The sequence below is a fragment of the Eublepharis macularius genome, chromosome 1 (genome assembly GCF_028583425.1).
Source record: "Eublepharis macularius isolate TG4126 chromosome 1, MPM_Emac_v1.0, whole genome shotgun sequence".
NCBI classification, from domain to species: Eukaryota; Metazoa; Chordata; class Lepidosauria; order Squamata; family Eublepharidae; genus Eublepharis; species Eublepharis macularius.
Window position 1 is genome coordinate 239,161,535 of NC_072790.1, and position 22,453 is coordinate 239,183,987.

Sequence of the window (22,453 nt, forward strand, 5' to 3'; positions counted from 1 at the left end):
TACTGGAGTGGGCGCTGCTCTACTGAGTACTCTAGAGTATCTCCAGTTCGATAACGGAACTCCCTGCCACAAGGTCTGCTGATGGCCTTCAGCTCAGGCAGCTTTATAGAGGGATCAGACATTTCAGGGCTGGGAATTCAATTTCCTGCACAGACTTTCAATCTTCCCACCCCACCGTTTGCCTCTCTGTCATCTCGCCCTGAAGTAGATGCACTTGTCAAAAGACAGGGCCGTGTCCCCCAGTATGCCTTCTTATCCCACTGGTTCAGGGAGCTGGAAAGCCAAACTTCTCATCTAACAGGCTGTTAGGCTTTAGCAAGTGTTTCCGTTCCAGTCACGGAAGAGTTCAGCTGTTTGCGTTACTCGCTCAATTAGGAAACTTACTTTGCATGTAGCCACTTAGGCCTGGAGCCATAGAAATGGGAGTCTCTAAGCATAATGAAGTAGAATCGGTATTTTCTACTGGACAACTTGTTTATTGGGGGGGGGGGGCAATTAAGTGATGCAATATATTTAAGTTTTATTGCTCTGTCTCAGTTGCTTTTTCTCTGTCTCTCAGTTACTTTCTAGCAAGATGTAGTCAGCTTAGCAATTTATTATTTTTCTCTAATATAAATCCTAATTTTTCTTTATCCTTTAGTAAAGTATTCTTGCAAAGCTACACTGGAGTGTGTGTCTATTTTCATTACTTCCAATGCACAATCAGTGCGTAACTACAATTTTCCTACACGGGCTGTATTCTGTCACTTTTGGCGTGGAGGGATACGCTAAAGACACCTAAGGAGCTGTAAGGAGGGGAAGCCCATCTCCAGCCGTGAATAATTCCTGCCACAACCCAAGGCTGTCTCGAAGAAAATACAAAATAGATTGGGGGGGGTGGAGGGTGGGGAGGAAATGAGCGCCCCAGGAGAGGAGTGGAGCAGAGAGGAAAACAGATGGCTTCATTTTGACAAGGATGTATGGAATTTGTTCGGCCCTCAAGCAGAAATTGAAGTCCGATCCCGTGGATCCATTCTGCGAATGATGATGCTTACACCAGGTACAAGAAACCTTCCCCTTGAAGCAAGACTGCCTTGTGCAGGGAAAGTGCCTCTCTTGGTATAATACATGTCAGATCCCACACATCTGTTACACCAAGAGAGGCGCTTTCCCTGCACCAGGGTGTCCATTCCCCCTTGCCAGTCCTCCGCAAACACTCTGAATGATCTGTCTGAACAGGGGCCGAGAGATCCAGCGTGCAAAGCAGTCTGTGCCTGATCGCCGTGGCTGATCTCCCGGCTGATCTCTGTGACTGATCTCCCAATACATCCAGACACCCTAAATGCAGGTGCCCAGGGGGCGGCAATGGCTGCTTATCTGAGTGGCAAAGAAAGCTTAGGGGTTAGGGGCCTTTAACTCCTTTCTCTATTCTAGCCCACCACCAATCTAAATGGCACCCCGTTGAAGCTTTTATCCGCATTCCAAGTTGGGGGAGGAACGCAGATACACCTGAAAAATTCCCTTTTGGAGGGGGTGGATTTAGACTGAGGAACTGGTAGCAAGGACAAACGTTATGCTGTACTGCCGAATAATTCAGGAGATGTGTTGTGGATCTCTTGTTGTAATGGGAAGCACGGGTCCCAATCCTCAGGGCTTTTTTTCAGCTGGAACGGGGTGGAACGGAGTTCCAGAACCTCTTGAAAATGGTCACATGGCTGGTGGCCCCGCCCCCTGATCTCCAGACAGAGGGGAGTTTAGATTGCCCTCCGTGCTGCTCAGTGGCACGGAGGGCAATCTAAACTCCCCTCTGTCTGGAGATCAGGGGGCGGGGCCACCAGCCATGTGACCATTTTCTCCGAGGGCAACCCACTGAGTTCCACCACCTCTTTTCCCAGAAAAAAAGCCCTGCCAATCCTGATTATTTATATTCATGCCTCATCTCCCAACCTGCCAGCTTTCTGCACAGTGACCTCAGGGTTATGTAACAGTTTCCTGGATTTCACAGACATTGCACCATCATCCTTACAACAATCCTATAAGGTAGGCCAATGCTATTACCCCTATAATGAAGATCCTAACGTTTTGCTGAAATTATAACAGGCTGTTTAGTGAGTTCGGGGTGCAGTTTGGTGACTCCTGCTTCGCATGCAGAGGTCTCCGGTTCAATCTCTGGCCTCTCCATTCAAAGGACCACATTTAACAGATATTGAAAAAGAGGTTTCTCTACCCTAGACTCTGGAGGGCCACCACAGAAAATACTGAATGAGATGGACCTATTGACTGGGCAAATATAAGACACATGGAAACGGCAGAATCTGAAGCAAGGTCTTACCTTTTGCTTCACAGATTCTGCTCCCACTACGTGGAAGAAAATGAATGAGCAAAATGTTGTCATTAGATTGAGGAGATTCATTTCCAAGTTGCATAAAGCTTATGGGCCAATTCCTATCTCTCAGCCCCAACTTATCACAAAGGGTTGTTAGTGGAGGGGAAGAAAGAAAAGAACAGCATGCCTCTCTGGTTGTCATAGAGGAAGGTCAGGAATAAAAATATGGAAAAGTTATGCCAGGAACTGCCGTGACCACAGGAACTCTCATTCAGTGACACAAATCATCCCCTGGCATTGCTCCCGCGCTCCTAAACTTCACTTTGCAGCCTTGAGGCCTGGAAACTTGTTTTTGTTTTTAGATTTAAAATGAAAGCGAACATTTCCCAAACCCTGGGTTCGGCATACAATGGACACAAGTGCACAGTGTGCTCACGGAAAGCAACTGGCTTTTCATAAGCTGAACCAACAGAGCAAAGCATAACATGATCGAGAAAGGGCGAGGGTGAGAAAGGGCTGAGGATCACTTATTCACAGACTGACGCTGCTATGAGATGCGTTATTCCCCACCTTGACCCAAGATGAGGGTGTTTGGGAGGGGAAAGACCTTTGTGACCTTCTTCTGGAAGGAAAGGTTGAAAGACTCTCAATGGGGTTGTATTGTCGAAGGCTTTCACGGCTGGAGAATGATGGTTGTTGTGGATTTTCCGGGCTGTATTGCCGTGGTCTTGGCATTGTAGTTCCTGACGTTTCGCCAGCAGCTGTGACTGGCATCTTCAGAGGTGTAGCACCAAAAGACAGAGATCTCTCAGTGTCACAGTGTGGAGAAGATGTTGGCAGGTCATTTATATCTACTCAGGAAGGTGGGTTTGGGCTGAGTCATGAGTCTCAGCCCAACATCTTCTCCACACTGTGACACTGAGAGATCTCTGTCTTTTGGTGCTACACCTCTGAAGATGCCAGTCACAGCTGCTGGCGAAACGTCAGGAACTACAATGCCAAGACCACGGTAATACAGCCCGGAAAATCCACAACAACCATCTCAACGGGGTTGTTCAATAAAGAGCTCAGGGTTGGTTCATTTGCTCTGGGGCTCCCCTGACGGACACATGGTATGGCCCGCTCCGAAGAGGCACCTCTGCTTCGGATGGGACCTCGATTCATCCCCTGGCATCTATCTCTCCTCAAGCAGAAGGTGGGCCCCCTCTCCATCTACACTCACCCGATCAGGGATCTTGTCAGTTTTGCCTGGGAGAGAGAATGCTTTGAGATTCTTGGCTTATCGGGAAAAAAGCATCCATAAACCAGCAGGGAAAATTACCAGGAGAGATCAAGGAGAAAACAATTTAGATAATGAAGCCGAGGGGGTGAGAAGGCTGGAGGGGGGAGAAAGCTGTTAGAACTCAGAAGGAACAGCAATCAATTTGGAATCCTGCCCTCTCTCCCATTCTAGAAACTTCGAACTCCCATGCCCCTCATAACTGCTTTCATGTCATAGCTGCTTGCGCTTCCACACAGGCTTCATCTCCCCCCGCAACTGCCTGCACTTCCCTATCACAACTTCCTCCTCCCCTACTAACAGCTGACACCTCCACGGGAAGCTGGAGCATCCTTCCAAGGATGTTGCCCTTGAAGCAACTCAACTGGCATCTTGCTCTCCTGGGCCAGGGTGCGTTCTACTTGCAGGTCGCAAAGTGTCTTTTGCTTCCCAGCTTTGGTTTCAATTGGTGTTGGACAGAGTAGAGAACCCGGACAAAAGGAACATTTCCCCTTCTCTCAGACTACAAGAACTCTGTATTGGATTCTTGCTAATAATATAGCGTCCAGTAGCACCTTTAAGACTAACTAACTTTATTGTAGCATAAGCTTTCGAGAACCACGATTCTCTTCATCAGATGCATCTGATGAAGAGAGCTGTGGTTTTCGAAAGCTTATGTTACAATGAAGTTGGTTAGTCTTAAAGGTGTTAATGAACTCTTTACTATTTTGCAACTACAGACTAATATGGCTTACTCCTCTGGATATATTACTAATACTATGTCTTTGTATACTTGTGTCTCACACTGCGTAATCCACCATGAGTCTCAGTGAGAAAGGCAGACTATAAATGACATAAATAATAATCCTACTATATAAAAGCCCAATTGTGTTCCCAACGGTGCATTGGCGCGAACACAGTGTGGGTGGAAGGACGGCCCGCTCCCTAGCCGTTCCTGCCACGATCCACCACCTGCGCCAGCGCCTCCTTCACCCTCCCCAGCTGATCAGCCAAGGAAGCTGCAACGGGCAAGGCACTGCTCACCCCGTGGCTCTCTGAGCAGAGCGGGCAAGTAGCCAGGGACGCAGTTTGGCCGGGTTGTGCAAGCTCACCCAGCAGTCACCTTGCCCTCCTGCGTGGAGCAGGGGCTAGGAGCTGGGGCTGCAGCCTGCTTGTGGCTGCCCGCACTTGCCAGCGGCTACCTTGGGCGGCATGGCGGGGAGCTTGGCCGTGGCTCAGATGGGTGGTACGTGCACCCGCTCCACGCTCCCCACCTCCCACAGGGCTGACCCAGGCCTTGAGCTGTGGCCCAGCTGGATGGCACACATTCTTGCCCCGCAGCCAGAGCACAGAGTGGGGCAGGGAGCCAGGGCCACGGCTCAGCTGGGAGGCACGAGCTAGCCCAGCGGCCTCCATGGGCGGTGCAGCAAGGAGCTGGGCTGCAGATCAGCTGGGAAGTGTGCTCACCGCCCCCTGCCATTTGGGCCGGATGCGGGCTGCAGCTTGTCCACACCTCACGCACCTCGTGTGGAACCAGGAAGCCGTGGCCGTGGCGCAGCTGGGAGCTGGGCTGCGGCACTGCCTACCTCCCCAGCTGATCGGCCTCCCTGCGCTCCCCTCACCCAGACAGGCATGAAGGAGGGGGGCCATGCTGGGCCCAGCTTCCCTTCACTGCTGCGGCCCAAACGGGGCATGAGGGAGGAGGTCATGTCAGGCCTGGCTGCCCTGCGCTTCCCCGTGCCAGGCGAGGCGTGTGGGAGGGATCATGCCAGGCCCAGATGCCCTGTGCTGCTCCTGCTCAGATCTGGGACCTGCAGAGGGAGCAATGCCCACCCAGCCGCCCTGTCCTCCCCGCTGCCCCAATCAGGCACTGCAGAGGGAGCAATGCCCAACCAGCCTGCCCTGCCCTTAGTAGAGCCCACTGTGTTTTTTTCTACAATGGGCTTTGTTGCTAGTAATAAATAACTCAAGATTATGCTACATGAGCTGCAGAGACGGTCACTAGCATTAAGCAGGGAATAGACAAACTCAGTGGAGGATTGGACCGCTGTTGCCTATTAGCCATAGTGGCAAATGGAACCTCCATGTTCAGTGGCAGTGTACCTCTGAATGCCAGTTGCTGGGGAAGAGTGAAATGGAGAGGCTTGAGCCTCCTGCGTCCTGCTTGTAGGTATTTAGTTGCCCATTATGGGAAACAGGATGCTGGACTACAGATTCGTCATGCACGGCTCATCTTATGCTCTTATTTATACCCTGCTTGGCACCATGAAGAATGGTGGGGATATGAATATTTTAATACACCCATTGTTGGGGAGATGTGGACGAAGCCTGTGGATTCCGGCCCTTTCAAGGAAGGGTTTGCCTTTCAAGGAAGGATTCAGCGCCGCTTCCCGATCGCTTACCCGCTTGGTGAGCTGCGTGTCCATCATGAAGTTGTGCACGTGTTTCTCGGCTTTGGTGAGTTCCAACTTCCGGGCCACGACAGCCACCACCAAGGCAGTGCAGCCGGCCCCCTGGTGGGTGGGGGAAGAAAACAAAAACGGAGCGTTAGCTCAGAAATCCAACCCATGTAATGTAATCCATCGTGCCCAAAGATCCCTCAGGGGTCGCTTATGCCAGGTGCATCTCCAATGGGAATCTGCCAACTATAGAGATCTTTTGAGCACACACATAATGAATACACAAACATGAAGGTCTGGAGACAACATGGCTTACGCATCCTGCACCCTACTGATTAACTAAAGCTTTAGCACTCCGGATAGAGGAAGCACGCTGCCATAGAATCATAGAGTTGGAAGGGGCCATACAGACCATCTAGTCCAACCCCCTGCCCAGTGCAGGATCAGCCTAAAGCACCTCTGACAAGTATTCATCCAGCCTCTTTGTTACCAGAACTGCTCTTTTATTATAATGGGGAATTAGCTATAGCAGTCTGTAACTAAAAATTAAGCGCGGATCATAACCTATGTTTACGGAGGTCCCGATCCCAGACACTCTAGTGAAAAAGAGGCAGACAAGGAGTAAGGTCCAAACACGTGTATTGAGTGTAGCGTAAGCCTAGCTTGCACAATCATACAAAGAACATACAAGGTCTAAGAAATATAGCGTAGGAAATACAGAGACGTTCGCATTAGCGGGTTCCCAACGATGATAGGGGGAATACTCACTTATCCTGGAGCGAAGCAGAGACACAGCAGCGAGGGTAGTGGTCCAATGCCAGCACTGGAACCACAGACGGACAGCAAGGAGGTCTGGATAGGGAATGGCCGAGGCCACAGACAGCGAGGGGTTCTGGATGGGAATGGCCGAGGCCACAGACAGCGAGGGGTTCTGGATGGGAATGGCCGAGGCACCGAGTGGTCTGGGAGACCAGCTTAAATACCCCAAAACGTACCCTGGGGCTGGTGCTGTACTTGGTGGTTCTCACAGATTAAAACAAAGGGTCTAATGGGCTGCTGAATGGCGTGGATGGGCCACTTTGGTAATCAGATTGTGATAAGTGACACCTCAGGAAGAGGGGACAAAAGAGGGAGGGGGAAATCCAAGTGGGCTGAAAGGATGTTCCAACGGACAGGGCTTGTCCTGATGTCATCAGCTTTGGAATGCAGAGGTTTCTTTGAGATGCATTCTTTAAGTGCTTGGGATGGTCGGTACTTAGTTCCTTCTCCGGGGCGGCTCCTAAGATATGCAGAGCGGGGCGAGGGGCTCTCGCTGCGGACGTGGTGTGCCCGCTTCGCCGAAATGGCTTCTCAAAGCAGTCTTCTTCCCAGGGTCTTCTGGCTGCCTGAGAACATGGATGCCGGCTGGGCATAGCTGAGGCTGGATAGCAGGCTGCCCGGTAGCGAGGGCAAGCTCGGGGACCGGCTCGTGGGAGGCTCCAGGCGGGAACTGACCAGGGAGCGCCTAGCCAGGCTCGCTGGAGGTTTCCCCGGCAGGCGCCCGGCTGCTAGCAGCGGCTTGGGCCCATATGAGGCAGGCTTCCATGGAGGCAGCGGGAACAACGCTTTAAAACACAGTCCAAAGCAGGGAACAGGCACGGTCCGTGGCAGATGGCAATGCAGGCACGGGGAACACAGTCCAAAGCACACTGGGAATTCCAGATACAGGTCAGGGCAGGGCTGCCCAGAAAGAGAGTCCTTTGTGCAGTTACCCAAACATGGAGTCAGTAAACTACACAGTCTATAGCAGAAGCAAGGTAATTGACACGCAGGCAGGAAACTGACACGTGTACCAGAACACACACGTGCAAAGCAGTCTTTGGTGTAGCAGTAAAACAGCAACGCAGGAAACTTTAGCACAGTTCATGGCAGGCTTCAAAGCAGGGGAGGGGGCCTACTTGGCAACAATTCCCCCCCTCGGAGACCCCGGGACGTCAGGCGCGCGGGTCTCCGAACTTGACTTCAAAGGCGAGGTGGTCGGCAATGTCCGGTGGTCGAGCTTCGAGCGAAGAAGGAGTGGGAAGGGAAGGAGGGGGAGGCGTCACTCTAAAATTTAGTTTGGAGAACCACCTAACCGAATAAGTGCAATTTAGATCAGCCAATGGGCTGCAGGTCTCTGGGTTCACACCAGGGGGTGTGCTAAGTGCAATTGTCAGAATAAATAGTAATAATTCATAGCAATAGTAATTCATAGTAATAGGCAGCAATGATCAATTCATGCATATAAATAGCAATAATTCATAATGGTGTACATTGATTAATTCATGATTGAAGGTAATTCATACGGAACTCATGATGGGTTAAAAGCATTAAAAACCAGGAGCAATTCATATACATGGATTAATTCATAGACATAAGATTAAAAGCAGGGGCAATTCATAAAGCAGGATTCATAGGTGAGGGAATAATTCATATAGGAAAGTGCAAGTTAGGCATAGACCAATTCATAGAGGGTAGAGTAATTCATAAATGGTTAAAATCATAAATACATATATATATGATTAAAAGCAATAAACCAGGAAGTTAAAACCAACTCATAGATAAAAGTAGCAATGATAAAAGCAAGTGCGAGGAAATAATTCATGAGGGTAAGCGGCGGAAGGGCTCATGGGGGCAGAAAAATAAACTTCGCAATTAAAAACCAAATCAATATGGCTGGATTAAAATCAAATTCATAGACTAGAACTGCCTCGGCGGAGGGAGTTGGGTTAAGAAGGCAATTCAAAAGGTTAAAATCAAATTCATCGGGATAAAGTTCATGGGCGCACTTGCAGTGGATAGAGGGAGGGACTAGTTTGGGGCTAAATTCATGGGAGTAAAATTCATAAGAAGCTGGGCAAGAAATTCATAAGAAACGTAAAACAATAGAGCAGCAAAGATCACAGACGGCTCAGTCCGCAGTACAGCTGCTAGACTGGGTTGCATATTTACAGAAACAAGCAAACTTAGTCCATGTGTTCCAAAACACACTTCCACCCCCCCTTGCTGTCTGCGTCAATCCGCAGAGCAGGGTCGGCAGGCGGCGAGAAGGGCTTCAGGCACACAGTTCTAGTCCTCATGGAGGTGGCGCCGCTGGCGGTCGTTCGTAGGCGGGCCGTGGGCTGGGAGGCAGAGTAATATGTCCCCCCCCCAGTCCACAAGAGGGCCTCGGAGCGGTGTCCGGCAGCAGAGCGTCCATGGGGCCAGTGCAGGATCCGTACACATAGTAATAAACATAATCATAGTTCATACCGGCACAAGCAATAAAACAAACAAGGGTTAAAGGAGGGCGCCAAGAATAACCATTAGGGCAAGAGGAGGTCGGGGTTGTAATGATCCAAACGGTAGGACAGTTGGAGTTGCTGGAGCTGTCGGCGGCTCCAACAGCCCAAATAAAGTAGTGAGGCACATAACAAGACTTGAAAGGCTAAAATGACGATGATCGGGTGCAAAGCCAAATTGTAAATTCCAGTGGCAGTGGGGCTCCAACCAAAGAGGGTCTCCCACCAGGAATGCTCGCCGGTGGTCTTAATCCGCTGGACCAGATCCAAAATCTCCTTTCCGTTGTGGGACACAACCAAAGCAGTAGTGTCCCCGTCCCTCTGGATGCTCTGGAGGGTGCGGTGGAGCTGCGGGTGTGCCAGGAGCTCGTGGATTAGCTCCAGACCGATGCCAAGGGAGATGGGCTTCACATGTCGATAGATGGAGGGTGCCACCAGGATCTCTTCTTGGGTCCAGACCGGTACCGTGTAAGTGAAGTCGCAGGCTGCCACCGAAGACAGGTTACAGAAGCAGCGGTTGACTCCCGGGATCACGGGCTTAAGCTGGAACGAGTTCAGGATCACAAAGTCGCAGGCCGTTCGCACGCAGGCACATCCTTTCCCAAGGTAGACCACAGCGGAGCTGTTCTCCCGGACGACCTCGAAAGAGCACTCGTTGAGGGCGTCGACTTGCGGGGCTACACAGGGGTGATGAGGTGCAAAGGCTCGGTCTTGGCAAATGAAGCCGGTCTGGTCTCGATGCTGGCACCCTTGGAGGCTGACGAGCTGCCATCCGGTCGGGGTGAAGCGGGCCCAATGGTCGGGGTGGCGGGCGTAGAGGACTTCGGTATCGCTGACTTGGAGTCCCAGAGGCACAACTGGATACACATGGAATGACTCGTGCGCACTGGCCGTTAATAAAAATAATTTAAGCTCCTGGGTGGTCGGTGAGAATGAGGAATTTACGAGAGACCACCAGGATTCAAGCTCCAGTTCAATGGGTGACAATTTGGGCGTAATCAATCTTTTAATTTCCAGGGGCAAGTGCCCGTCCGTGGCTTGCCGAATTAGCCCCATGGCCACAGCCTGGTTTAATTGTTGGGCTTGCATACATGCCATGGCTATTGACATGTTGCGTTCCAAAGACTGTGTTCCTTTGAGTAGCAGAGAAAAATCTCTTTCAATTTGACTCTCCCAGTTAACTAAAATGGAGCTGATCTCATGTTGCCCATTCGAAATGGAATTTAGGGACTGCACCACCGGTTTACCTAAGTCGGAGATGCTAGTCGTGACATGGGCAAACTTATTAGCGAGAGTCTCAATGTTGACCGAATCCATGATTGCTAAGCCTCCGGCTGCAGGAGCAGTCCAGTCGGCAATGCTTCGTCTGGCACGCGAGAGAGAGGGGGAGGGATCGATCCACAGTTGTAGCCATGCATTCCAACCCTTGCTACCGGCCTCCAGATAGGGAGCGCACTGCGGCAGCCTCTGGGTTACATTTAGCTCAGCTAAGTCTATGCGGATCTCTTTTAAAGACATTTGCGGGCGGACTAGAACTCTCTCTCGAATGTCAGTTTTCAAAACATGGGAGCCCACTATATGCGTGCCGCCTTGGCTTAATTGTTCATTGCTAGCAATCAAAGGGTCAATTTGGATGGTGTGGGTCTCCTGGGTCCGGATCAGCAGGGAATAATTGCCTGGTTCGTGAGTCAAATTTACAAAGAGCAGCCCAAGCCGGTGAAATTTCTCTACTAGGGGCTTGGTTTGGCATTCGGGCGTCTGTTGAACCAGTATCCAATCGGGTGGGCCGTGTTTGGCTAGGTCTTCCTCCTTCACAATCCAGGTCAGGTTCTCCCAGCGCTCTATAGCAAAGGAGAGAACTGTGCCTGAAGGGGGCGTGATAGTGACTGATGCAGACTCAGTGGTAGTAGTGCCTAGTAGGATGGTCATTCTAAAGGGGTCTCCTGCCTTCCATACTGCGGCCGACACTAAAACAACTTCACAGTATGGTCCGAAAGCCTCAGTGACAAATGGCGAGGTTTCGAAGTTGGCAGGGGTGGTATATTTGTCTACCACCGGGACTGTGGTGGGGGCTGGCCTGATGCGGGGGAGGAACATACATGGAATTGGAGCAAGTGGTGACACTGTGTCAGTAGGTGAATAGTCATACTAATTCTTGGGACATAGTTTTCACTCCTACACATAAAATAACAAGCTCTGGGGGTCGGATCCACTGCTCTTCGCAACTGCGGAAGTTAGTGCGATCCGTGGGGGTGGTCATATTGCTCTGCTGCACAACCTTGCAGACCATCATTTCATTTTCTGCCAGGGTATTGATGCATCTCCAGTGTGGGTAGGGCATTAATTTGGACGGGCGTCCCTCTATTAGGGTGCCTGCCAGCACGAGCAAACACAGAGTAGCCAGGTGCCTCATCTCCTGGCCTTCCTTTTCCTTTTGGTGAAAATATCCTGGGGAGACCTGCGGATATAAGTACAGGCTCCCTGAGTTTCTTGCAGCAAAATAAATGAAGTGAAGTAGGGAAAAGGAAAAGGGAGAGCGTTTTTCTGCCAGCACTGTTTATTAGGCGGGGTTCGAACGAGAAGTCCCGGAGCACTAAGCGAGCCTTCCAGCTTGTTGCTCTGGGGAACTCCTGTGCGGAGGCTTCTTCCGAAAGCATGTATATTTCAGAGGGGAAACGTCTTTACGTCGGGCAAGGGTCGGCTGTGCGTTAGGCGGGATTATGCAAACTTGCCCCAGGGGTCCCTGGGTGCCTAGACTATGTGGCCTTCAGGTGCCCCTTGCTCGGTGGCGGGTTGTTTTTATTTTGCGGGCTGAGAGCTATCGGTCCGGCTCGGCCTGTCCTTGCCGTTTTAAAAAGAAAAAAAAAACTAGAGAGCGGTTTCCAGCAACTATAAGGGTTGCTGCTAAAGGAGACCTTCGTTCTATTTTTCTAAAATAATTTTTAAGTAGGGGTGGTTAGGGTTGAAGGTATGTTTTATGATGGTTTGCTTTTGCTTTGCCTTTTTCCCTCTGCTTTTTTGCAGGACCTCATGTATGTATTTCAGCGGACCATATTTTTTCCTAGGATCAATTTTTGGAGGGACTCCCTCGGGAGGCCCCAATTTCATGTTAAAAGAAAGAAACACCCAAAGCAAAAGCACACGGGCGTGGGTTATTTTCAGGTTGCCCTCACTTGGAAGGCCTGGCAGGGCTTCATTATAACTTTAATATGTCTCCCCCCCTTCTTTTCCCTTGTACGGCACGGGCAGGGGAAAAGATTACGTGGGGCGGGCGGCTGCTGGCGGAAAGGGCCGAAAGGGAGCCGAAGGCGCTCGGCGGCGTTTATCGAAAAGCGGCGGAGGCGGCCGAGATCTGCCGGCGCCACTGGGTCTGGGTTATTCGGGGGTCATCTTGGCGTAGGGGATCCTGGCTATGTAAATGAGGCACGCTGCCCCTTGTGCGTAGCGAACGCACCTCAATAACATATTCCAGAGGGCACATATTTACAAAATACTGGCGGGTCTTTTACTTTTGCACTAAAGCGTACTAACTGGTGGCGCCGTATAGCAACTCACCATGACGAATATGAACATTAGTAAAAGAGGGATGTTGGGCTATCTGGGGGTCCTTTTCCAGGGGAGGCACGGCCCTCAAAGCCAAAGCCGACCATCATGCGAAAGCGTGGGTCTGGCAGGTGAGACCCCGAATCTACGTAGATGCGGGATCTTCACCAGCACGGCGGGTGAAATGTTTTCAAACAAAGAAATCACCTTTTTTGGTGGTTTCAACGTTGGAAGACTACATTCACTTTTGGGCTAAAGCCTCTCCAAACACTTTCACACACAGCAAATCTCTTTTGCCTGTGCAATTTTTTCCGAACATGCGGCTCTGAAATCCAATCAAGAATCACTTTCGGTGGTGGTCCTATTTGGCTTTGGTTGCCGTGTTTCCCCCTAGGGTCCCAACTGTGGGGCCCGCCTAAGAAAGTTAAAGAATAGAACTGACAAGAAATAATCAAAAACACTAAATGATTATATGAAGCCAAGTTGGCTTTTTACATCTAATTTCAAAAGGGAATTGGGCTTCAGGTTCGCACACACATAAAGTTGAGACTGCACAATGAAAAGGGAAGGGGGCTGTGGGGACTTGAACTCAAGTCTCCTTAAGGTGGCTTTTCCACTCCTGGTTCCAATCCCTTCCAAATTCTGACAGGGAACCAGTGATTACATTTATTTGGGCTTACTTCAGCCTGGGAGAGGACAAAAGGAAGAATGGGGAGGAGGTCAGATTCCTGGTCTGACCAGTCTTTCCATTTCAATGAGGGGTGGGGGTGTAGCGCTGAGTGGGAACAGTCTGTTTCAGACGCTGCTAGCAACTGGGATTCTTTCTGGAGTTTGCTCACTTGCATTATTACATTCCTGACTGCACTTACTGCTGGAGGCTCTACCTTTTCATTAAGTTTTGGGCTTGAGCCTTTTAAAACGTGGAAACAGTTACACAAATGTCTTTGAATTAGCTCAAGCACTACTAAACCACACAGGCCCAACATGAGGTTTTCTTCAGGTGTGTTAGTCAGGGAAGGCTGAGAGAAAGCTATTTGGTGTGTAGTTGCAAGCACTGGATTTTTAAAGCAATTTAAATCTTTTAAAGGAACTGCATCTTTACCTTTGTTTACCTGTTCTTCAGGATCATTGCAAGAGGGCACAGTCACGGTGGGCTGTGTACAGCTTGGCTGGGGGCAGTCTATGGGAGCCAAGACAATTTCTTGGGGAATGACTTTTAAACTCTGCACATGCTCAGAGGCTAGAGTGAATTCTGGCTTCTTGGGCATGGGGGCTGAGGCAGAAATTGGAGGCAAAGGTGACTGACTACCTGTTTCACTGCCTTTGGCGGGGCGGGGTGCTGATTCAATCACTGATTGTTCCTCTAAAGTCTTTAATCTGACCTCAGTGAGTCTCTGGGATTCCAGGAGATTTTGCATCAGGGTTTTTAAAGTGGCAGTTTCATTATTCTGGTTCTCCAGCAAAGTCTGCATGCTAAGGAATTTATTGTGGAGCTGCTCTTTCTCTATTGTGCAAGCATTTAATTTTTCTTTTAATTCCTCATTCTCTTTATTAAGCTCATTTATTTTTAAATTCTGTTCCCTATTTACACTTATGAGTTCATGGATTTTATTTTGCAGCTCTGCCTGGTTTCTTTCAGAGGTGTCTGGCAAAGTTGGTGCTGGGTTCTGGGTGCGAATCACCCTTTGGAATCTTTCCTTCTCTCTTTTAAGTTCCAAGCTATTTTTAGTTCCCGGAGGTCGAAGGCTAGCCTCAACCTTTGGTTTTCTCCCACGGGCAGTTAAGTGGGGAGAATAATGTGTGACCCCCGGGCATCCCTATTGGAAAAAGGGGTTCCCAGCTGGTGGCGGTTCTCCTATGTCAGAGGGCTCCTCATGGTCCTTTGGCTGCGGTCTCCAGGAGTCAGCCTGACTTGGGGGAGGGTAGACCTGGTGATTGTAGGGGTGAGGTGCCCGAGGGGGTGGGGGTGCCGAGGGCAGCACAGGTCTCCAGGGCTCAGAGGGTCCCTGTGGGGAGGAAGGGTAGCGACTGGGGGTGGGCACAAAGGTTACTCCTGGACGAGAGTCCCTTTGGCTGCAGCCCCGAGTGAAGCTACCGCTTCTCCCACGCAAGATGCCACCTCTAGGCTCCGAGTACGAGCTATGCCCTTGGGGCCGATATTGGGAGTGGGGACCATGGTTGGCATACGTGACTGTGTTGATGGGCTCACTCTCTTTCCTATGGGAGGCCGGGGACTTCACATGGCGGATGGCGCCGGTTTCTCGCAACAGGCCAGCAATGCTCCTGATGCGAGCTTCCAGGTCTCCCCATGAGATGCTCCCGGGCTCCACTCCTGCCAGTGCTAGGCGGGTGGTACTATTGAGACCATCTATAACAGCTCTTCTGAACTCTAGCTCATCGAAGTCGGGTACATCGCTCGCGTCTAAATCTACTTCATCGGCTAGCTCAGCGAGGAGCTGCTTTCTGGCTAAATATGCCTCTGGGTCCTCTCCGGGTTTCTGGGACTCTGCAATGTATAGGGCTTTTAAGCTCTTGGTGGGCCATAGGAATGCGCACAGTTCTTTGATGGCTCCATACTGGCTGCGTGTGGCTAGCCTTCGGTTAGAAATATAGGCATTGAGGGCCGAGACTATTTCAGGGGCGGCGCATTGGCGGGCCAGTTGGGCTACATCGGAACCACTAGCGGAGGGCTGAGAGGTGGTCACATGGGTGAACCACTGGATGGCCATGTCTCGGTTCAGGGGTCCCATGCGGTCCGCTATGGCTTGGAGCTCATCGGGCCTCCAATTGCGGGTCTCTTTAACTATCCGGTCTGTCTTTCTGCCATCCTCATCTGTGGAGACGATCTCCTTGGTAGCTATCGGGCGGAGGGGCTGCGGGGCTTCCTCGGGCTGAGACGGAGGGGATGACCAGTTGTCGGTACTACCTTCGGGGAGGGCCAAGAGGGCTGCGGGATGCATGGCGGAAATTACGGCCTGCTGCATTCCCAGGTGCTGCTTTAGGGCCTCTAGCTCCCTCTTACAGGCGGAGTGGTCCGCAGAAACTACCTTGGAGTGATTGTGCTCTGCCATGAACTGGGCGGCATGGGTTAGCTTAGCGATTCTTTCCTGTCCCTCGATTACTGCATGCTCAGCCATATCGGCACGAGCGGAGGCCGCTTCAGCCTTGTGCTGGGCGTCCTGAAGGGCAGTGGTTAATCCTTGTTTTTCCAATATGAAATTGACGCGTTCAGCGCGCCACTCAACTGCTTTCTCCTCATGGTCTCTCTCCTGTTCGACTAGTTTGGCCCTGAGACTCTGGATTTCTAGATGCAGGGCGTCCTGTTCTCTCTTGGCTTTTTCCTCTAGCTCCTTCCTTTCTTTGTCTTGGGCCAATCTGAGCCTCTCTATTTCCTGCTCACTATCTTCCTGCGCAATATGTAATTTATTTATCAGGGACACGCTGTCCTGTAAGGCAGTGAAAAGTGCCCAAGCTCCATATCTGTCCTTCTTGCTCGACTTGGGTTTCTCTTTCTCACAAAAATCTTGGAAGGCACTTCTAACTATCTGGAGTGGGTCGGGTCCCTTGAAGGAACCGGCTTCCCAAGGGCAATCTCCCTTCTTAACTAGCCACTTCTCCAGGCGGGGCACGGTGGGGTTTGCCCGGTACATTTTACTTTTTAGTTTAAGGCTGATCTCGGGGGAGGTTAAAGAGTGGATCAGCGACACCAGGGGTGGGGCGATTAAAGCTGCTCAAGGGTTTTAACAACTTCTTCCTCTCTATGTCCCTTTCGGGAGGTTTATCCTTCCCTCAGGTCCTCAAGGATTTTTAACTGGGTTCTACACAGGTTTTTACCAGGGGTGGTTTTAAGATCCTACTTTTAGGGTTAAAGGGTATTTTAAGGGTCCTACACTCGGTTCTTCTCCACCGGGGGAGAAGGAAAAGTTCCTATTCCCGTTTCAAGCTTGCCTACAAGCCACGGGACCAGGAAAAGTTTACTGGCTCAGAAGGTGCTCCCAAGCTCTCTAAGCCCAAGAACAAAAACGCTCAGTGCTTCCAAGCCTCTGCCTAGATGCTAAAGCTCAGGGGTCTCCCAAGCCTATACTCGGAAACCAACAAGTGTCCCCAAGCCTCTGCTCAGGAACTGCTACTAAGGGGGTCTCCCAAGCCTCTGCTCAGAAACTGAAGTGCTTCCAAGCCTCTGCTCAGAAGCTACAATGCTCTCAAGCTCTCTGCCCAAGAACTAAACTCAAAGTGTCCCCAGGCCTCGTGCTCAGAGACAAACGGTTAAACTGTCTCCAAGCCAAGACCAAAAGACTAAATGCGCTCAAGGACTGCCTCTGCAAGTCCCCAAGCAGAAGTGCCCAGGAGTAAAACTACGGTACTCCCAAGCGGAAAAAGCGCTCAAGAGTTCAAACAACTCCCAAGCAGGGTGCGCCCACGAGTCTGACTTAAAACTCGCAAGCGGAAAGGCGCCCAAGAGTCTTCCTTAAAACTCTTAAGCACGGTGCGGCCGGCTGCCGCGGGGCTTCAGGAACCTGGCTTTAGATTCCCAAAGCTAAACTGAACGAACGGACTATCGATCCCTTCCCGTTTCCTCCGGAGCGGGGATTGAAGCCTAAGTGCTGGCAGGAACGGGGGTTTGGACGGGCTTAGGAGAGACGGGGGAGGGCGGAAGAGAGTTTTATATGTGCTGCTTCAGGAAGTATATATGCGTATATATCTAGAGCCTACTTCTGGGATCCCACCCACATAGACGCGTTTAGGCGGCCCGGAAGGTGGCCAGGAACTTCACCAGTTCAGAGGTCCTCACCCACAGTACACCGGTTATAACGGCTGGAGGGCCTCGCGGTGCACCACAAAAGGCAAGTAGTCCAAAGCTGGCTGAAGGAGGAAATGGGGAAAAAGCCAACCCACAAGATAGAAATGCTCGCTAGAGCCACACACACTCACACTTTTAATTCCCTGAGCTAAATTGCGCTCTTTACACAGAGGTCTGGAAAATTTTCCTCTAAGTCAGTTCGCCGAAGACACGCGTGTCGACTCACGTGCATTCACACGAACCGGGTTATGCCCACATTCTCCACCAGTAAACTGTTACCAGAACTGCTCTTTTATTATAATGGGGAATTAGCTATAGCAGTCTGTAACTAAAAATTAAGCGCGGATCATAACCTATGTTTACGGAGGTCCCGATCCCAGACACTCTAGTGAAAAAGAGGCAGACAAGGAGTAAGGTCCAAACACGTGTATTGAGTGTAGCGTAAGCCTAGCTTGCACAATCATACAAAGAACATACAAGGTCTAAGAAATATAGCGTAGGAAATACAGAGACGTTCGCATTAGCGGGTTCCCAACGATGATAGGGGGAATACTCACTTATCCTGGAGCGAAGCAGAGACACAGCAGCGAGGGTAGTGGTCCAATGCCAGCACTGGAACCACAGACGGACAGCAAGGAGGTCTGGATAGGGAATGGCCGAGGCCACAGACAGCGAGGGGTTCTGGATGGGAATGGCCGAGGCCACAGACAGCGAGGGGTTCTGGATGGGAATGGCCGAGGCACCGAGTGGTCTGGGAGACCAGCTTAAATACCCCAAAACGTACCCTGGGGCTGGTGCTGTACTTGGTGGTTCTCACAGATTAAAACAAAGGGTCTAATGGGCTGCTGAATGGCGTGGATGGGCCACTTTGGTAATCAGATTGTGATAAGTGACACCTCAGGAAGAGGGGACAAAAGAGGGAGGGGGAAATCCAAGTGGGCTGAAAGGATGTTCCAACGGACAGGGCTTGTCCTGATGTCATCAGCTTTGGAATGCGGAGGTTTCTTTGAGATGCATTCTTTAAGTGCTTGGGATGGTCGGTACTTAGTTCCTTCTCCGGGGCGGCTCCTAAGATATGCAGAGCGGGGCGAGGGGCTCTCGCTGCGGACGTGGTGTGCCCGCTTCGCCGAAATGGCTTCTCAAAGCAGTCTTCTTCCCAGGGTCTTCTGGCTGCCTGAGAACATGGATGCCGGCTGGGCATAGCTGAGGCTGGATAGCAGGCTGCCCGGTAGCGAGGGCAAGCTCGGGGACCGGCTCGTGGGAGGCTCCAGGCGGGAACTGACCAGGGAGCGCCTAGCCAGGCTCGCTGGAGGTTTCCCTGGCAGGCGCCCGGCTGCTAGCAGCGGCTTGGGCCCATATGAGGCAGGCTTCCATGGAGGCAGCGGGAACAACGCTTTAAAACACAGTCCAAAGCAGGGAACAGGCACGGTCCGTGGCAGATGGCAATGCAGGCACGGGGAACACAGTCCAAAGCACACTGGGAATTCCAGATACAGGTCAGGGCAGGGCTGCCCAGAAAGAGAGTCCTTTGTGCAGTTACCCAAACATGGAGTCAGTAAACTACACAGTCTATAGCAGAAGCAAGGTAATTGACACGCAGGCAGGAAACTGACACGTGTACCAGAACACACACGTGCAAAGCAGTCTTTGGTGTAGCAGTAAAACAGCAACGCAGGAAACTTTAGCACAGTTCATGGCAGGCTTCAAAGCAGGGGAGGGGGCCTACTTGGCAACATCTTCTTGAAAACTGCCAGTGGGGGGGAGCTCACCACCTCCCTAGGCAGCTGATTCCACTTTTGAACTACTCTGACCGTGAAAAAGTTTTTCCTAATATCCAGTCGGTACCTTTGTGCATGTAGTTTTAGCCCATTGCTTCGCGTCCTACCCTCTGCTGCCAACTGGAACAGCTCCCTGGCCTCCTCCAAATGACAGCCTTTCAAATATTTAAAGAGAGCAATCATGTCCCCCCTCAACCTCCTCTTCTCCAAACTAAACATTCCCAAGGCCCTCAGCCTTTCCTCGTAGGGCTCAGTCTCCAGACCCCTGATCATCCTCGTCGCTCTCCTCTGCACCCTCTCGATTTTGTCCACATCCTTTTTGAAGTGAGGCCTCCAGAACTGCACACAATACTCCAGGTGTGGCCTGACCAAGGCAGTATAGAGAGGGGCTATGACCTCCTGCGATTTCGATGCTATGGCCCCTTTGATACAACCCAGGATTGAATTAGCCTTTTTTGCCACCGCATCACACTGACTGCTCATATTCAGTTTACAGTCCACTCTTACCCCAAGATCCCTTTCACATATACTACTGCCCAGAAGTGTATCCCCCATCCAGTATTTGTGCTTCTCATTTTTGTGGCCCAGATGTAATACTGTGCACTTGTCTTTGTTGAATTGCAACCTATTCACAGCTGCCCACTTCTCCAGAGTATTCAGGTCTTGTTGAATTTTAATTCTATCTTCTTGGGTGTTTGCTACCCCTTCCAATTTGGTATCATCAGCAAATGCCCACCTGCTTTGTGTCTGCACAGATCACCTGTGTGAGTGTCCTTCTGAATTGGAACAAGGCAATTTGTGTGGAAATTGGGCAGGATGGATGACTCTGCCAGTTCTCCAGGTATGATTCGTTTGTGCACAAACACAAGAACAACCTATCCACAGAGGGACACCCAGAGCAGCGACTCACACAGAGAAGCAGCAGGAACCTCCTTTACGGGTTGCCATTTTGGGAGTTGCAGCAGCTGTTACTTATTGAACTGACTTTTCTCAGCTGTCATATCTCCTAGTGCAAAGTTTGTAGGATGCTAAGTTCAGAGGACAAGGAAGATTCCAACTCAGTCTTGTTCCAGCCCTGCAGTGTTGCACAGAGAGATCAAGGCATGGTGATTGCAACTTGCAAAAGGGCACCGAACTCAGCATCTCCAGCCTAGCCGTAACAATTAGGATTTTAATGTAAGGGCTCACTCGCCGCAGAGGCAATGCATGCAGGGTGCTCTCCAAGGTGCTGAAAACAGGGCTCTATCCCCCTCACCCCTACACAGTTCAGCTACTGAAGAAAATCAAAGCCAGTTTCTTGAGCTAACAAATCAAAAAACAACAGGGGCTTCCAGAATCCAACAGATATGATTAAGCATCTAAACGATTAGGCATGATAAACAAACCACTTTGGCTGCAGATTTATTAATAGCCACAACTGAGAAGGAGGGAATACTGTTGTAACGCTGGCGCGCGCCGGTTTTCATAAGCCACCCTGAGCCGCTGTTGATTGCAAGAAAGGCAGGAAGCAAGACATTAAATAACTCAAAATAGAGCAGCACAAGAACAATAGTGGTGAGGGAAATCAGAAAAAAAATGAAAAGCTGCAAGAAGCAGCAGGAAGAAAGAACGATCCAAAGTTGCGAAGAAGAGAAAAAAGAACGTTGCCAGCGGAAACAACCTCGCCCAGCATCCTGCTTGGAACTGCGGCCAACCGAGATGGTTGTGGGAGCTCAGTGTGGAAGCAACATCCCTTCTCCTGCTGTTTGACTTCCGTGCCTGGCACTTAGAGGTAGACTGCCCCTGCACATGGAGGATCCATTCTCTTTCGCAGCTAAGAAGAATGCAAGAACTGGCTTGTGGGGTCAGACCAGAAGGTCCATCTAGCGCAGCATTCTTTTGAGGCATGAAGGAAAGCGGCCATCTATTCACTAAACACCTGGCATTGAGAAGCGGACCGGCCACCGAAAAGAGCACTCTGAAACAATGGCATACGTAATAACTTCTACTTAGATGAATTATATCTCACCTTTCTGTCATTAAAACAACAGAACCTTTACACTTTAAAAAAAAATCTAAAAGGAGCAGAATAAACCAAAGCCAAAAAAAAAGCAGCAAGGATAGGAAAAGGCAGCAAAAACATTAAAATAAAAAGTAACAGCAGCAATCTGTGGCGTAGTGGGCAGTACAGTGTAGTGGTTAGAATGTAAGATCAGGACCTTGGAGGCTCAGGTTCAAACCTCATCCCGGGCATGAAGGTTGTTGGGTGCCCTCGGACCAGTCATTCGTTTTTAGCCGTACCTCCCTCACAGGGCTGTTGTGAAGATAAGATGGGGGACAGCAGAGCCCACCACCCTGGGCTCCGGGGAGAAACAATGCGAAAGAAATGTGCAAACTAGCAGTCAAATCCATAGAACAAGTTAGAACAACATCAGTCAAATATGCCATACAGTAGAACAAACAGTGGTCATAAGGAGGTCATGAAAAGATCCTCAAAGATAAAGATGTCTTTCTGGGAACCAAGATCAAGATAATCGAAACGATGGAATTCCCCATTACTATGGTTGGATGTGAAAGTTGGACAGTGAAGGAAGCTGACAGGAAGAAAATGGGTTCATTTGAAATGTGGTGCTGGAGGAGAGGTTTGCGGATACCGTGGACGGCCAAAAAAACAAATTGGTGGGCGCAAGATCAAATCAAGCCTGAATTTTCCCTAGAAGCTAAAATGACAAAACTGAGGCTATTGTACTTTGGTCACATCATGAGAAGGCAAGTCAATAATGCTAGGAAAAGTGGAAGGCAGTAGGAAAAGAGGAAGACCTAAAATGAGATGGCTTGACTCAATCAAAGAAGCCATGTCCTCCAGTTTGCAGGATCTGAGCAAGCCTGTTAATGATAGGACGGTCTCTAATTCATAGGATCACCATAGGTTGAGAGGTGACTTGACGGCACATAACACACACACACACAAGAAGGCCATGAAGAAGGAAGCCACATGCACATCTTTGGAAAGAGAATGCCACAGTCCGGGAGCCACCACTGAGAAAGCCATGCCCCATTCTCACTTCTATTCACAGGCAGGGCATGGCAC

The 22,453-nt window shown here is 50.4% G+C and overlaps 1 protein-coding gene across 1 annotated transcript in view; it reads right to left on the minus strand.

Moving 5' to 3' along the window:
* Positions 1–22,453, minus strand: part of KCNN3 (potassium calcium-activated channel subfamily N member 3) — a 140,721-nt gene that overhangs the window by 19,981 nt on the left and 98,287 nt on the right. Inside the window, exon 5 of the mRNA XM_054973280.1 lies at positions 5,966–6,076. Coding sequence (XP_054829255.1) covers positions 5,966–6,076 — 111 coding nt within the window. The remainder of the gene's footprint in view (positions 1–5,965; positions 6,077–22,453) is intronic.